The sequence below is a fragment of the Anoplopoma fimbria genome, chromosome 3 (genome assembly GCF_027596085.1).
Source record: "Anoplopoma fimbria isolate UVic2021 breed Golden Eagle Sablefish chromosome 3, Afim_UVic_2022, whole genome shotgun sequence".
Classification (NCBI taxonomy): domain Eukaryota; kingdom Metazoa; phylum Chordata; class Actinopteri; order Perciformes; family Anoplopomatidae; genus Anoplopoma; species Anoplopoma fimbria.
In genome coordinates this window covers 19,206,677-19,223,439 of record NC_072451.1, presented here as the reverse complement: position 1 = coordinate 19,223,439, position 16,763 = coordinate 19,206,677, and the positions used below count along the sequence as shown (strand labels likewise).

At 38.5% G+C, this 16,763-nt stretch overlaps 1 protein-coding gene across 3 annotated transcripts in view; it reads left to right on the top strand.

The window, feature by feature from the left end:
* LOC129089386 (retinal-specific phospholipid-transporting ATPase ABCA4-like) overlaps window positions 1-16,079 on the top strand; it is a 36,042-nt gene extending 19,963 nt beyond the window's left edge. For 2 of the 3 annotated variants that reach the window (XM_054596806.1, XM_054596805.1), the window contains exons 21-49: window positions 218-357; window positions 464-601; window positions 1,204-1,385; window positions 1,530-1,635; window positions 2,990-3,195; window positions 3,952-4,006; window positions 4,264-4,305; window positions 4,775-4,947; window positions 5,098-5,222; window positions 5,394-5,492; window positions 5,682-5,963; window positions 6,221-6,253; window positions 6,342-6,447; window positions 6,530-6,604; window positions 6,720-6,889; window positions 7,191-7,368; window positions 7,503-7,618; window positions 7,949-8,096; window positions 9,813-9,936; window positions 10,357-10,486; window positions 10,680-10,800; window positions 11,283-11,345; window positions 11,775-11,881; window positions 12,619-12,760; window positions 13,318-13,452; window positions 13,749-13,852; window positions 14,061-14,153; window positions 14,442-14,691; window positions 15,199-16,079. In XM_054596806.1, the coding sequence (XP_054452781.1) occupies window positions 218-357; window positions 464-601; window positions 1,204-1,385; window positions 1,530-1,635; window positions 2,990-3,195; window positions 3,952-4,006; window positions 4,264-4,305; window positions 4,775-4,947; window positions 5,098-5,222; window positions 5,394-5,492; window positions 5,682-5,963; window positions 6,221-6,253; window positions 6,342-6,447; window positions 6,530-6,604; window positions 6,720-6,889; window positions 7,191-7,368; window positions 7,503-7,618; window positions 7,949-8,096; window positions 9,813-9,936; window positions 10,357-10,486; window positions 10,680-10,800; window positions 11,283-11,345; window positions 11,775-11,881; window positions 12,619-12,760; window positions 13,318-13,452; window positions 13,749-13,852; window positions 14,061-14,153; window positions 14,442-14,691; window positions 15,199-15,315 (3,760 nt within the window). In that variant the 3' untranslated portion in view covers window positions 15,316-16,079. Of the gene's footprint in view, window positions 1-217; window positions 358-463; window positions 602-1,203; window positions 1,386-1,529; window positions 1,636-2,989; window positions 3,196-3,951; window positions 4,007-4,263; window positions 4,324-4,774; window positions 4,948-5,097; window positions 5,223-5,393; window positions 5,493-5,681; window positions 5,964-6,220; window positions 6,254-6,341; window positions 6,448-6,529; window positions 6,605-6,719; window positions 6,890-7,190; window positions 7,369-7,502; window positions 7,619-7,948; window positions 8,097-9,812; window positions 9,937-10,356; window positions 10,487-10,679; window positions 10,801-11,282; window positions 11,346-11,774; window positions 11,882-12,618; window positions 12,761-13,317; window positions 13,453-13,748; window positions 13,853-14,060; window positions 14,154-14,441; window positions 14,692-15,198 lie in introns of all 3 variants that reach the window. The other variant, XM_054596804.1, reaches the window with a different exon arrangement.
* Window positions 16,080-16,763: the final 684 nt, after the last annotated feature.

The window sequence follows — 16,763 nt, the reverse complement described above, 5'->3', positions numbered from 1 at the left end:
AGTGAGGAACAGACTTTGTAAAAATCAATGCACATTCTTCAAACATTTGCTTTGACAGCAGTTTCTGAGAGCCAGAGTTACTGAATCACTTCCCCACCCAGACTTTCCCAGCTTTCAAAGCATCCTCACAGTCAAAAAACTGTCAAAACAATAGCTTTACACTCTTCTTAAGTAGAGTAAAGAAAAAGTTATTATCGCTGCCCTGTTTTTGTCCCAGTCTCACAGTGGAAGAGCACATCCTGTTCTACTCACTGCTGAAGGGTCGGACTCAAGAGGAGGCGGAGAGGGAGGTCGAGGACATGCTGGTGGACCTCGGGCTGCCTCACAAGAGAGACGACGAAGCTCAGAATCTCTCAGGTGGACCACTTGTTTCCTCTGTGTTTGTGAAAGGGAGCGAGCGAGAATTGCATTCATTCCTTCATCATTGTTTCTGCTCTGAACAGTCGCCTCTCACACACTACAGGCGGTATGCAGAGGAAACTGTCAGTTGCCATGGCGTTCGTTGGAGGGTCAAAGGTTGTGATCCTGGACGAACCCACCTCGGGAGTGGACCCGTATTCCAGGAGATCCATCTGGGACCTCCTACTGAAATATAGAGCTGGTAAAAAAAATATCACTGCAGCAAAGTCAAATTTAACCCATTAAGCGCCACATTTTACCCCTCCAGGTCAACACTTTATCCCTTAAGATCCACATTTTACCCTCACCAGTACACATCTCGCCCCTAAGGTCCACTTTTTACTGCTACTCTGGAGACACTAAAGAATGAAAGCAAATCCTTTCACAGGCTAACAGCTCTCCTCAGGCATTTGAATTAAGTAGTGAACTGATCAAACGGAAAAATTCAGCTACACTGCAACAGCAGAAGAGGAAAGAATTGCAGTCACAAAATCAATAATCTGTTGGCAAAAGCACTTTAAAGTTTTGGTAACTTCTATTTTTTTTTATTCAGCGAGATGTACAAAAGCCCTCAGAGGCAAGTGAGAAAAAAATTCTGGTGATCTGTTTTCTATGTCGTATCTAAATAGTTTTCTCTCCGTTGTGTTTATGACTTAAGACCAGGTGAAAAAATACATTTTGCTAAAATAATCTTTCTAAGTTAAGTCATAACCTTTAGATTTCCTCTCCATAAAAATGGGTCCCTTTGATTCAAAAGACATGTCAGTAATAAGCACGCAATCAAAAGTTTGACCCTTTGTGCAGGCCGGACAGTGATCCTGTCAACTCATCACATGGACGAGGCTGATCTGCTGAGTGACCGCATCGCCATCATCTCAAAAGGACAACTCCACTGCTGTGGATCCCCCCTCTTCCTCAAGAACTGTTTTGGAGTTGGTTTCTATTTGACACTTGTTCGCCGGATGAAGGATTGCAAGAAGAAAGAGGTAAGTTTTTCCTACTACACAAAAATCAGCCAGATACCCGGCTGTCTCTTTTATGTTCAGAATCGATTTCAAACACAGACCCACAAAGAAGAATACCTACTTTTCTTTTGTAAAAGTGCTCTTCTCTTCTCTTTTTTCTATCAGAATGATTGTGACTGTGCCTCAGACTGCTCCTGTTCCTGCTCCATTTGTACCAAATACAAAGATCAGTCTCAGAACCAGTCCCAGCATCTAGACAGAGTTCTGGATGGTAAGTGATCACTGCAATATTATTTTTTACTGTGACTGCATACCCATGACTTTCTCCTCTGTCCTCTGTTTATGTGTGCATGTGTTCTCTTGTACTTCTATCTTATGGAGGAACAACTTGAAATTTAGACCCAGTGAGTGAGGCGTTTATGGAAAGTGGGGACATTTTGACTTGACCATACTCCTTCAAAGAGCTCTTTAGAGGGGTTAAGACTTCATTTTTAGGTTATGGTTTGATTCAAGTTTAGATGAAGATTAGGAAAAGAGTCGGAGTCAAGCAAGTAATAGCCATGGTTAAAGTTAGGGATAGGAACAAGGGAACTAGGATGTTTCTCTAGGTAAAGGGCCAGTCTGTAGGATTTAGTGCTATCTAGTGGTGGAATTGCAGATTGCACTACGGTGGTCTTCAGGTAACAAAAAAACACAAAAGGCTAGAGTCAGTGTTTGATTTGTCCGTTCTGGGCTATTGTAGAAACATGGTGGTGCAACATGGCGGGTTGAGTGGAAGAGGACCTGCTTCCTATGTAGATATGAAGAGCTCATCCTAAGCTCACAAAAACACAACTATTCTTAGTTTCAGGTGATTAAACACTATTGAAAACATATTCATGAATATTGTGTTCCATCTCTTGAATTTATGCCCCTAAATCCTACAAACTGCTCCTTTAAATTTCAGAAAAAAACATTAGCTTAACACTCAAAACTCAGATAATCTGCTTAATAAGGCCTATGTGAGTATGCTTTCATCAAGATGTATTAACAGTGCTGGTAACACAACCAAGCAACCCCACAGCTATCGATCAGCTTTCTCCAACAGAGGACTCACCTACTTAAAACCAGTGAGAAGATCACTGACGGAAATATAAACACAGAAATCTCCAATGTGAAATAACCAAAACTGTTTTCCCTAGCTCTCATAGGGAGATGTTGAATGCGAAAACAGTTTTTCAGGGCCGTTAAGTCAATGACGGTCCTCATAAGTATAGCAGTACAAACCTGTGTGTGAGTGTCAGTGTGCACTGGTGTATAGTCTCCTGACTTGCCCAATTATCCAAGTTGTAAAACAGATAAAGAGACAGAACACATTATTTTCTCACATTTATAATTCAGTGGTGATATTGACCCATGTGTTTTTTCTTCCTACATCTGCTTGAGGACATTGTATTTTAGAAGCAACGATTCAAGCACAAATTTACTCATCTATTTTAGTGCTTGAATAATGGTGTTTGTTTTTTGTTTTTGGAATAGTTAGCAGTTTCCTTTCCTTTGGCCTTTTCATAATTAATACTGTTTTGTGAATACTTAACTCTTAACTACCGTACTCCAAAAATGACGAGTTTCTGTCTTCTTCCCAGGGGATGTAGACAACATCACCAGCCTCATCCACCACCACGTTCCTGAAGCCAAGCTGATCGAGATGATTGGCCAGGAGTTGACCTATCTGCTCCCCAATAAGGGCTTCAAACATCGAGCGTATGCCAGCCTGTTCAGGGAGCTGGAGGAGACGCTGGCTGACATGGGCCTCAGCAGCTTTGGCATCTCTGATACATCACTAGAAGAGGTAGGGACATCGCCTGTGTCCGTCTGATGAGATCACCAAAAACTAAATAAGAGCATCAAGAATATAACATTAGCTTCTAACTTCCGAAGCTTGGATTTTATGAAAAAAACAGATCTTTCCGCTTTGTGAATTCTGATATCGTCAAGAAAAAAACACCCATAGTCAGGTGTAAGAAAAACATCATTTTTGGATTATAACTTTTACAATTACAAAGCACGATACAACCACCTCTTGAATATTTTTTAGTACAAATATTTTTTGTTTATTACTTTGTCCTTAACGTCGTGTTTTCTTTACAACAAAAGGTAAAATAATCAGTTTTTTCAAATACAGATCAATTTGTTAAATATTTTAATTGAAACAATTAATAACAATTAACAGTTAATCAATTAAAGTAAGTGACTTGAAACAATATTAAGGCGGGTTACTGCACTAGAAAGAGGAAAAAAATACTTTAAATTAAATAAAATTCTTCAAAACAAGTTGATTTATATTGGAAACAGGTTGAAGTTATCTTTTACAAACTGAAAGATTTTTTTCAGTAATTTAAAGAAAACAATAGACCAAAATCCATTGGCAAAACAGACATTTAAGCTGTGTGAAATAAGTTAATAATATATGTGGTAACATAAATTTTCTAGTTCAAGTTTAAAAAAGTGTTTCATCATATTACTTCTGAACTTAAAGGATAAACTCTATATTTAATGCATGAAAAAGTTTTGAAAGTCTAAGGAAGTTCTTTTTTCTTCTTCCCAGATCTTCATAAAGGTCACTGCCGATGGAGAAGCCGCGAATAATGCCACCACTCCTGGTAAATACCACCACTGATAGTCCACATGGCCTTTTCCTGGAATAGAATCTCTGACCCGCTGTCCTTTATCTCAAACATGCTCATAACCGTATTGTCTCACAGCTGTTTTTATTGCTGCTTTTATTGTTGTTGATTCCCTAACTTTAACATTAGCTAATTGTCTGGTATTTACCTGTGGTGTGGTGTATCATTTGTCAGTTTTAACCCTCTAGATTGTGTGTGTGTTTTGTGTCCCACCTGTGTACTCCATCCTCTAGAGCAGTGGATGTTACAGCGGAGAAAAAACGACGGCAAAGTTGGTGTAGAGGGAGATGAAGGTCAGAGACTTCAGAGCAGAATTTTGGCACTTTTTAAAATTAAATCTGCTGGACTTTGGTCAATCAGTAGAAGTAAGACTAATTTGTTATCTAGATTTAAAGATACTTTTTTGACCAGTTATGTTTCTTTGTGACCAATTTAATGGCATTAAGTGTAGCAAGCAGCTGATACTCTAAGCAGTTTAAGTGATCTAGGTCTGAAATCTAGAGCAGATTCTCTGCTTGTACAGTTAAAAGCAAAGCAGGAATGCATCCGGTATTAAAAGTCTTTATTCAAATTCCTTCATTTACTCACATTTATGACTTGTCAGCTACATAGAAACAAATCAAAAACCTCAGTTGAATTTAGGTGCTTTGGTCAGTGGAATATACTACTCCCTCCCTGACAAAAGCTTTGTTCAGTAAAGATATTTTATGTACAGAACTAACTCTATAATCTCTTTGATCACAGAACACAATGGGGTGATGCAGTCTAACGGCATTACCCGTGGTGCTTCGGACAGCAGTGCAGGAAAGGGCTCCAGGCAGGTGAAAGGGTCCACTCTGATCCTGAAGCAGTTCCATGCGCTGCTAGTGAAACGGTTTCACCACGCCATAAGAAGCAAGAAAGACTTCCTGGCACAGGTACAGGGACACAGTGAAGATTATTATTATTAGATCTAGTAAACAACATAATACATAAGGCAAATGTGTGAATATACATATTGTACTTTTAGGAGTTATTTAATCTGTGTTTATATTGTTTATGATAGAATTGTATTTTGGGGATTTCAGATCGTCCTTCCTGCCAGTTTTGTCCTAATAGCTCTGATCTTCACCATGGTCGTCCCTCCGTTTGGAGAATACCCAAGTCTGACTCTGACCCCCTGGATGTACGGACAACAGTTCACCTTCTTCAGGTCAGACCTTTATAGGCAGTTCTCCAAGACACTAGCTTTAGACAAAGCATTGGTTATATATCACATTAATACTGAAGTTCCTGACAAATTGGTGGTGATTATTTCTTATAATTATTCGGTTCAGTGGCTTAAACTTGATTTTCTTCTGTACATTTTTTCATCCCTATTTAGTAACGAGCAACCATTTGACCCCAAGATGAAACGCTTCACAGAGCGTTTACTGGGCAGACCAGGCCTGGGGACACGCTGCATGGAAGGAGAACCACTAGAGTGAGTATCAGGACTATTGATAGGACAAGACAACATAGGATAGGACTAATACACAAGTTCATCTCAATTCCAGAATTCATAATGACTGGGGCAGAAATCCTGCAACATGCATTCAAACATTTGGAGTTCATGCAGACTGAGAATGTTTAAGACATACCTTTTTGCTTTGCTCCATTAATCTCTCCACAGAATGCCCTGTCTTAACAGTACATCAGAGTGGGAGCATCCTGACGTCTCTCCGGTGGTCAGCAACATCTTACAGAGTCCAGAGTGGAACCAGAGAAACCCGTCTCCCTCCTGCCAGTGCAGCACCAGTAAGAAGCTCACTATGATGCCCATCTGTCCCATCGGAGCAGGAGGCCTGCCCCCTCGCCAACGAATCGAGGCCACGGGAGACACGTTGCTGGACCTGACGGACAGGAACATCTCTGACTACCTGATTAAAACCTACCCCGATCTCATCAGAACCAGGTAGGTGTCTGCAAAATGATTTTCAAATGATTCAAACAAGAGAAATTACTGGTGTTTTAAAAACCTAAAAGGGCTTAAAAAACAAATAAAAAAGATTAAACTCTTCTGATGATGATGCTGCAAACAAAAAAAATACACATATTATAAATATGATATAAACAAGCTATGATTGCTCTGAAAATGTTTTCGAGTGTGGCCACCTTTTTAGCACATACATTATCTCTCTGTTTAATTCACTTCTGTGTTTCATTTCACAGTTTGAAGAGCAAATACTGGGTGAATGAACAGAGGTAATCTTTTGTGTTATTGTTGTCAGTCACAGTCTCCCTCATGTGTAGTGGATGTGTGATACTGAGTGTAAATATTCTCTGTCCTCAGATATGGAGGTCTGTCAGTGGGAGGACAACTGCCCATCCTGGACGTCAACCCAAAAGACATCCAGAATGTTTTCCATCAACTGGGACAAATGCTCAACATCACAGGGGTACTCACTGTTTTTTTTTTTTGTTTGGTCATGAATGTAGTGGCTGTAAAGTATAGTTTATAACAAGCATTTTCTTTCACAGGGTTACTATTCTGGACTTGCACTGAGGGAGACCGGTCCTTTCTTACGATATATGGAAAGTGAATTCAATGTAAAGGTATGTGGGAGAAGGATACAGGAGATGGGTAAATCTTGCAAGCCCCTATATTGTAGATCACGACTGTAGTTATCACAGAAGGTTGTGTTCAGTTCGCTCTGTGCTCCTCTGTCAGGTATGGTATAATAACAAAGGCTGGCACGCCATGGTGGCCTTCATGAATGTGGCCAATAACGCCATTCTGCGGGCCTTTCTACCTCCATCAGCCAAACCTGTTGAGTTTGGCATCACCGCAATCAACCATCCCCTGAACCTCACCAAAGAGCAGCTTTCTGAAGTCACAGTGTGAGTGTTACTCTTCTGTTATATTTAAAAAAATTATAATTTGTTTGTATATTCAAAAATATATTTATAATAATCAACACATGCCATACGAGAGATTCACAAAACATTATTATAATATTATTATTATTTTGAGCAGCTACTCCGACATTTTAATATTTTCCCACTTTTTATATAAATCTAGATAATTACTAGAAACAAGTTTATATGACTTTATCTTTTATAAAATGATTACATTTTTCATTAACAATACATTCCCTTACTGGAATGTACAGTAGAGACTTTATCTGCTTTTTCCCCTCAGCTTGACCACTTCAGTAGACGCTGTGGTGGCGATCTGTGTTATTTTCGCCATGTCCTTCATCCCCGCGAGCTTCGTCCTCTACCTCATCCAGGAGCGTGTGACCAAGGCCAAGCACCTGCAGTTTGTCAGCGGGGTCAGCCCTGTTGTGTACTGGGTGGCCAATTTCTTCTGGGACATGGTAGGTCAAGCATGGTTGTAGTCAAAACCAGATATATTCCAGATAGATGTTGTGGATTGTTCCTTTGAGTGAATTTGTAGCTTACATTTTTTTGTTCATTATCTTATTGTGTGAATGTTTCATTTCTCCCTTAGGTTAACTACTCTCTCAGCACTGCAATGGTGGTTGGCATTTTCATGGCCTTTGACAAAAAGTGCTACACATCACCATCGAACCTGCCAGCACTTATAGCTCTGCTTCTACTATATGGGTAAGACTTTGCTTTGTTAAATATAATTCAGTTTTGTTTTTTACTTAAAAACATAAAAAAGATAAAATACAAAGACATGAAAAGGAAACGCAGATTGTGCAGATGAGTTAGTGTTATAGTGTGAGAGCACCCAGTGGGCCTTATTAGGATATCTTACCTCTCACCAAAAAACAAAGATGACCTGAATAACGGCCCGATTCAGCAGCTAAGACATTTATAGTGAGAGGACGAAATGCATAAATAACATGAAAGGGAGGTGAAAAAAAGAGTCAAATAACTACTTTTATGGCTGTAATCGCTCTTGAAGTATTTCCTTTCTTTGCCTTATAGGTGGTCGGTGACGCCCATGATGTACCCCATGTCCTACATATTCAGCATCCCAAGTACTGCGTATGTGTCCCTGTCCTGCATCAACCTGTTCATAGGCATCAACAGCAGCGCCATCACCTTCATCCTGGAGCTTTTTGAAAACAATCGGGTAAGGACATATAGACTAGAAAATATTGTTGTTCAACTATTATGTTCAACTTACAGCTAAGACAAGTAGTCTCTGTTAACATCAACAGGCCATTGTCACAGCAGCCATTTTGACAAGTCATTGTGGGGTAAACACAGGTTATTGATATCATTAATTGGCTCACTGGAATGGCTTTGACAAACTAAATGGAATGGGACAATGCTTAATTAGAGCAATTAAATCTGTGTTTAGCCTGCCATGACATGTCAAAATAGCCTATTATTCTCAAAGCAGACAAATATATGATAGTTTGAAGCAACATCAGGTTAATGTGAAAGCAGACTGAGAGGCAACTAAATCAAAATGAGGCTCAAAATGGCAATAGGCCTTTTCACAGAAGGCAATTTATCCAGGAGAAACATACACAAAAACTGATTAAGAGTGTGGTGCAGCTGGAGAAGCAGAAAAGTTTAAGATTAGTCACAGGTGTGCAGAGCAGGAGACTTGTTGGATCGGTGAGGAACGGATGGATAGGAACATGTTTTTAACACTTTTTAAAGAAAAGAAACAAATGGAGAATCAGGAGCAAACAGAAGTTAGGGTGAAATGAAACAGATGCCGCTGCTCTCAGGGTGACATGTGACTTCCTGCTCTGTCAAAAAATGGAGATGGCTCTTATTGCCAGATGGTTCTCTCCACTTCTATGCTCTCATTGATAAATCCCTCAACAGGTGAGTCATGAGAGAACAACTGGAGGTGGCAGGACCCATATGTTTGTTATGTTGATGTTTCCAGGAGTCCAAACTGAGAGCTTCTTTGTCACTGAGAGTAAATCGCAACTTGATTCACTCCTATAATAATTTTTCTGGGCATTTTTAAACAAATGTTAATTTAAATGTAATCAAAGCTTATAATGTATGAAAACCATGAGTGCAAAGTGTGCAACATATTTGTGCATGTAACAAGTTATTACTTTAATGTATGAGAAAAGTATTACAGTATAATTTAAGCGAACAAATCTTGAATAATGAAATAAATTCAGCGCATAGTGTAATAATAATTAAAAAAAGAGTACTCTTCTTGTCTTCTTTAATTTACATGACACAAGGGGGAGTCCTTCATTTAAAGCAACTGGGCTGTGTCTGTTTGGTCTAGAGGACATTTTCATTAATCAATTACAAATAGATAAAGCCTTTTGGATGTGTGACAAAATTCCAGGCTACAAGATATCTAGTGACCTGGACAAAATAAAGTCTTTACAGAGAGGATGCTGAATGTAATATATGAGGTGAATCTTAACATGTGATTTTTCCATGATTATTCCATAATATTTAGTTTAATTAGTTTCAAAACCTTTGCAAAAAAAAAAAGGATTCCATGTGATACTAGTACACAGAACAGCATCATCTCCGTAAAGGTTCTTATTTCTCCAGGTCACTGCATATTATTCTGTCGTGAATTTCTTTGTGTTTGCATGAGCTATTCAAGCCCGGGTATATGGCAATTAAGAACATTTCATAAGATATAATGCAAATGTTGTATGAGAGCACAATGCTGAGGTGATGATGAGGTGATGCAAAATTAATTTAGTAAGAATGACTTAATTCACCAAAAATGGTCAACGAAATTTAGCTCAATATTTGTGTATACTGCACGAGGTACATGTTTTTTATTTTTTTTTTATCATCCCTGCTCTCAAGTGAAATGTGTTTTAAATGTGTTTGTGTGTTTTGCCAGTCTTTGCTGATGTTCAATGAGTGGCTAAAGAAAGGTCTGCTGGTGCTCCCTCACTTCTGCCTGGGGCGAGGACTGATAGACATGGCTATGAGCCAGGCTGTTACTGATGTTTATGCCAGATTTGGTAAGTGCTGCTTTAGCTGATACAGTTCAAGGTCATTATTTTAAGATATGTAGCACAATTTCCACCACTGAAAACATTTCAAACAATAATCAAATCCTTTAATTTGAATAATTGTTCCTTAATAGGTGATATAAAAACTTTTGGGAGAATATTACATTTTCCATATTTTTTTACGACGTTATACTGCTGTTTATCAAAGTTCTAGTTTATAATACTCATAATTTGTCACGCTAAATATTTCTGTTTAGCCATTACTTAGTCATGTCAGATTTGTGAGTGACAAACAGCAGAAGAAGACAGGTCTTGAGTTATTGATGTCTCGGCTATTTGTAAAAATATGTTTGTCCAGCTTGTGACGTAGAACAGAAATTCACTTTGTACTGAACAAAGGGTTCAATGTCAGCATATATACGTTTTCAGGTGAAGAGTACATACAGGACCCTTTCCGGTGGGACTTTGTCGGGAAATATATTGCTTTCATGGCAGTGGAAGGCTTTGTCTACTTTATTCTCAATCTACTGATCCAGTACCGGTTCTTCTTGGACCGCTGGTAAGTTACTGTCCATGCACAGACCATACAAGTGTTCCTACACAGCATCTCATCCATTGCACTAAAGTCTTGACCCTTCCAAACTTAACCAGGATATTTCTTTTACAGAGGGTCAGAACTCATACGTACCTTAGAATAGATAAAAGTGTTGCTCTAGATGCTTCTCCACAGATGATTTTCTTGCACCCTTTAGGTTATCATACTACAAGCAGACTTCAGTAAGAGATGAGGATGATGACGTGGCGGCAGAGAGGCAGAGAATTTATAATGGAGGGAGCAAAACAGACATCCTGCAGATCAGAGATCTCTCTAAGGTAAAAAAAAATCACTGGCTCAAACTTGTTTGTTGTAATAACATCCCTTTAATTCTATTAGAAACATTTCAACCAACTACAGGTCTTAAAGAAACTGATATTCTTTTTAAGTATTATATATATGAAAAGTAAGCTCTTTTACTCAAAAACAGAGAGTGGCTGAATTTTTGCTTTTTTGTTATTTTGTTTCCATACATTATTTTCAAATATTGGTTGGAGAATATTGCAGTTCAGTTATGCAAGGGTAAAAAAAACCAAACAATAACATTAAAAGACAAAATAGAAGATTTAACCTGTTTAAACTAATTGATATTGCAAACAAATGATTACATGCTAAATACAATACATGCAGGCAGATTAATGCTGGAGAAAAAAGCATCTTATATACTTTATTGTTTTTATCTCTTATCATTTACTATTGTTTTTAAAAGTATAACACAAGTGGAGTCGGTTATAACTGTTTCCATCCCTTCTGTGCACAGACATATGTGGGCAGGAAGAGGGCAGCTGTGGACCGAATTTGTGTGGGTGTCCCTGCGGGAGAGGTAAAGTCACTGAGTTCATTTACATTGAGAGTTACTATTTTTACTTCTGTTTTATTTATGTTACTCCAGTTTTTTTTCTTTTTTTGTGTTGCTCAAGTAAACCTTAGTACTGATAAAGATGCCACCCAGACTGCATTTATGCAGTTGTTGTAATGTAGCATCATTACCCACTATAATGAAGTCGATTTACTGGTCTTATTTTGTGTGTTTTTTTTCTATTTCTTATCTAATGTTCTCATGTTCTTACTTAAAACATACATGTAAAATGACATATCTAGTCATTATATAAAGCCAAATAGAATATTAAAGTTTCAAAAGGATATCAGAAAACATTCTCTATAATAGGGAATGTGTTTGAGCACTTTATTGTCAGTATTTCAGCCGAACGTGTCCTCGCATCGAGAGCCTGATTGTCTTTTGTCCCGTTAGTGCTTCGGTCTCTTGGGAGTTAATGGAGCTGGAAAGACGACGACCTTCAAGATGCTGACTGGTGACACTGATGTCAGCTCCGGGGAGGCTTCTGTGGTTGGTTACAGGTACATAAAAAGCAGTCAAAAATGTCCTTGGTTGATATAACACAAACTGCTCTTGGTTTATCCAGCACGCAGTTCCAAGAAACAGTCCATTGAGTTAGAGTGAAGGTCAATCTGACATAGTTCTGTTTGATGACACTATCTGACTATAAAACCAAAAAGTGTGGTACTTTTAAGTAGGGAAAAAAGTTTGGAACTATGGCTTAACCGAGCATTAGTTTTTGAACTCTCAAAAACTCAATTTGTTGTAGAACTACTGCAAAGTGATTTTGATGCTCATATGCTATCTGTTAAAAATCCAATTTTCATTCCAACTATTTGAACATTTCTCTCTGAATCCCTGCCAGGGAAGTTAGCCCCTCAGACTGCATTTGCACAACTAAAACTCAATTAAAACCCATACTAATGGAAGTCTGGGTTCATTTTTAGTATCAAGTATTGGTGCTTTCTAATCTTTTTTATATCTTTTGATTCAAGAGATTTATTAAGGGACTCCAGGTTGGGAACTATGCCCTTAATATTAAATGGCAGTAAATTATGAAAATAATGATTATAAAAACAGGATACAATGTCTTTTTACTCTTTCTTTATAGTTTTGTTTAGTTTTAACATAATAATTTTCAGAGGAATCATCTTTCTCTCATGTCTGGATAATATTTTTTCAGTAATGCCTTCACAGTCAAAGTTATTTGCTTTATTGGCTCACTGCAACAAGCGGCCCCTTGTGTCCTGTTTTGTAGCATCCTGTCAGAGATTCTGGACGTGCACCAGAACATGGGTTACTGCCCTCAGTTTGATGCCATTGACGAGCTACTAACTGGCAGGGAGCATCTGTACCTCTACGCTCGTCTCAGAGGGGTGCCTGAGTCTGAGATCCCCAGAGTGAGTAGGACTCCAGCTGTTTTACATCTTCAACTGGCTTAAGGTGTTTCATTCTTCTGTTTGGCTCAGCACGGAATAGAGACAACTTTAAGATAAAAAGAAAAACATATGGAATTATGTGGTAAACAAACAAATGCTCAACAAACCAGAATATGTTGCATATATATTTCTTTATAGTATATATATATTATATATATATATATATATATACACAGTACCAGTCAAAAGTTTGGACACACCTTTTCATTCAATGGTTTTATATATATATATAAACTTTTGACTGGTACTGATATATATATATATATATATATATATATATTTTGACTGGTACTGTATATATATATATATATATATGCTTTGTTCATTTAGTTTTTATTTTCTACATTGTCTCTGTACTGTTGCTCCATGTTCTCTACAGTGGTTGATTTGTCATTTAGAATTTTGCTTTATTGTCATTGTTATAAAGGGCTCATTTTTACAGTTAGGGTCGTCCATTCTAAAAATTGGCATGTTGATGGATGTTTCCACCAAATGCATACTTCCCCTCCCCCCTCTAGGTGGCAGAGTGGGGCATCCAGAAGCTGGGTCTGACGGAGTACGCCGGCCGCTGTGCTGGGACATACAGTGGAGGCAACAAGCGCAAACTCTCCACAGCTATAGCAATGATTGGTTGCCCAGCACTGGTGCTGCTGGTGAGTTGGCCACTGATGGGGAGCTCATGAGCCCATTGTTTGGGTTTCTGGGCTTTATGCAGAGATGTATCAATGAAATGGTCTATGGATCCAGATGGGAAGCCATATGGGTTCGGTCAAGCATGGCCTCAAATGTTTTATACATTGGCAGACAACTGCGCAGTTCAATTCAAACTGGCATAAATCTGAGATCTTTGCCATATGCTGATAGAGATAAGGATTTGGTCTCTGTTCATATGGAATTATGAGCTCAGAGAGTCAAGTTTGTGGTTTTTGTTGGCTGTGTGTGTGTTTAGGATGAGCCCACGACAGGGATGGACCCCCATTCTCGACGCTTCCTGTGGAATGCCATCATGAGTGTCATCCAGGACGGCAGGGCCGTGGTGCTAACATCACACAGGTTCTACATCCAATTATCAAATGAATTCCATCATACATCTGCTACAACAGCTGACCAACTCTTCGGCCAACAACTGTTGATGAAATTGTTGCATAGATTGGCATTTGCATAATTTTACCATAGCGAAATATAAATTATGATTCATTGCTCTTAATTATGAAATAGCAGCAGTAAAAAATAAAGATGGATTATGGTTGTTTTTCAACAGTATGGAGGAGTGTGAGGCCCTCTGCACTCGACTAGCCATCATGGTCAATGGGACCTTCAAGTGTCTGGGTACCATCCAGAATCTCAAATACAAGTAAGAGGTTTGATAAATGATCAATAAAGGTTGATCTGCATCATGGTGCAGAACATATGTTAGCATAAAAAATGTATGTTTCAAAATAATTGAACTTTTCTGCGGGTAGCCTTAATATTTGAAAAAGAAATCAACTCAGACTTTGAAAATACTAACAATATGAAGTTGCACAACAACCTTGGGGGATAGATACACCTCACACAAGTTGTGGATAATGAAGGTATAAGATAATTAAAATGTATCCTGAAATTTGTATTAATATCCTCACACTGTGTTTCCTTGATCCAGATTTGGTGACGGCTACGTAGTGACCATGAAAATCAAGGCAGCTAAAGCGGGCGTGTCCCCAGATCTGGAGCCTGTCGAGTCCTTCATGGAGAGCAGCTTTCCCAACTGCGTTCAGAGGGAGAAGCACTACAACACACTGCAGTACGAGATTGCCTCCTCCTCCCTAGCCAGGATATTTCAGCTGGTGGTGGCCAATAAAGAAAGACTCAGCATCGAAGACTACTCTGTTTCCCAGACAACACTGGACCAGGTACATATGAGCCAAGACAGTGAGAGTCTCAACCTGTGTTTAATACATGTAAGGGACTTTGTCCTGATAACATTATGACTATGAACGATGGTGTAAGAAATAAAATGTAAACTTCTGTGAAAGTAGAAATCCCCCTGAGCAGGGAATTAGAAATGTATTTCAATTTCTACTTTCTTGGAATTAAATGTGTAAAAGCGCACAATGGATTATTTAATGTAAAGATTTGTTTTAATTAAGAAATACCAGTATACTAGTATAAATAAGCGAAAAAGCAAGTTTGCTATGCATTTTTGAGGAGTTGTTTTTCATTTATTATGTTGAGCTTAATTTTTGTTGTTTCTCCTCCATACTTGATTATTAATTTAATGAGATGGAAGAATAGCCGGTGCTTATGCTAGAGCTTTCAGGGAGCCTAATAAAGAACGGAACTGGTCCTTAATTACCTTGATGCTGTTATATATATATTTGTTTTCATTTTGTCCTAAATCAATTTTGTATGTTGTGCAGGTGTTTGTCAACTTTGCCAAGCAACAGACAGGAGAGGACGAGGACGTGACTTTGCATAGACGAACAGCAGGTGGAAGAAAAGACATCAAGATCTCACCGGTGCAGAGGAAGACATGAAAATGTCACCTGTTAATGTAAAGAAACACAGATGTAAAAGGTGTTTCTCTGCAGGGCAGTGATATAACTTCCTACATTCCACAATTCAAAAGCCACTTTTAATATTTCACTAGCTGAATTGCATTTTAGAGTAAAGACTGGTCTGGCCAGTTGACCTGCCAAACTGACTGGTGAAGCTGTTAATACTTCCAGCCTCAGGAAAAAAACTTTACAAACCTTTGGCTGCAAAGAGAGGAACTAATTTTCCACGATATCATCAAAAACCAAGTATGTCTGACAAAATACTTTGACTTGAAATCATATGCATTAACAGCATTCTTCATGTGAAATATAAGAAAAATATTCTTTTGCTTAGTTTGACTTACTTGTAAAAATGTGTACATACTCTGTGGGCAATGAATACTTAAGCACCTTAGAAGGAGTATTTTTTTTTAAAAAGTTTACATTAACGCACACCTCAATTTTATGTACATATATAAACAAATGTCATTTAATGTGGGTTGTCGGGCTTTTTTCAAAACACATTTACTATTGCTTTCTTTCTTTTCAGTAATCCATTGTTGTGAATTTAAATATTTATTTGTCCGCCCTGTTTCATATATTGACATGTAATGTTGTTCTCCAGTGTCGGTACAAAATAGTGCAAATGTTCCTCTTGAAGGATCTAATTTGGGGGGGAGGGAAAGGCATTTAAATAAATATAGATGTAGATAAAGAGGACTATTTTTTGTATCTGACCAAATAAAACTTAACCATGCTTCATATTTAATGCTCTTGACTAGCTGATTTGTACTGCATCATCAGTCCCAAATAAACAGTCTGGAGTTTCCTAATGTAATATGCATGTGTGCAGTATTTCTTGAATATATTCCTCAAATATTTCAGCCCTCCCTTGCTTCTCATAAAGCTACTGGATCTACTGCATTTAGTGAAATGAAGAGTTGATGCCGTTTCACCCCTTTGACCTGAAATAACTCCACTGACCTCCAATGAAAAGCTAAGAAAGCTACTGCAGGCCAGTGGAGTGACTTTACACCTAGGCCAAGGCGACACTGTGCTGAGTGGCTTTTCACAACCTGTATTTGTCTGCCACACGCGCCAATTACTCTTGTCCTGCCGCAAGTGATGGTGTCATTGCCTCAGGCAGCCCACTAGCCTGGATTTCATTGGCTACTTCAAAGAAACAGAGGGAGGATAGCAGGGTGCAATTCAGGGCTGCTAATGAATTCTCTGGTGTGGATCTCATGCTTCTCTCCCGCCCATACGGTCATCAGGATGAAGCTGATGAACATGAATGGTGCCGCTGTGGGAGAGCAAATGAGTCAGGCTGTAAAATGTGACTCTATACTGCTGAATACTGAAAAGGGGTAACCTAGAGCACAATGTGTTATCCATATTATCAGAACCAAAACTTATTGAATCAGTGTTGTAAATGTGCACAAATATTC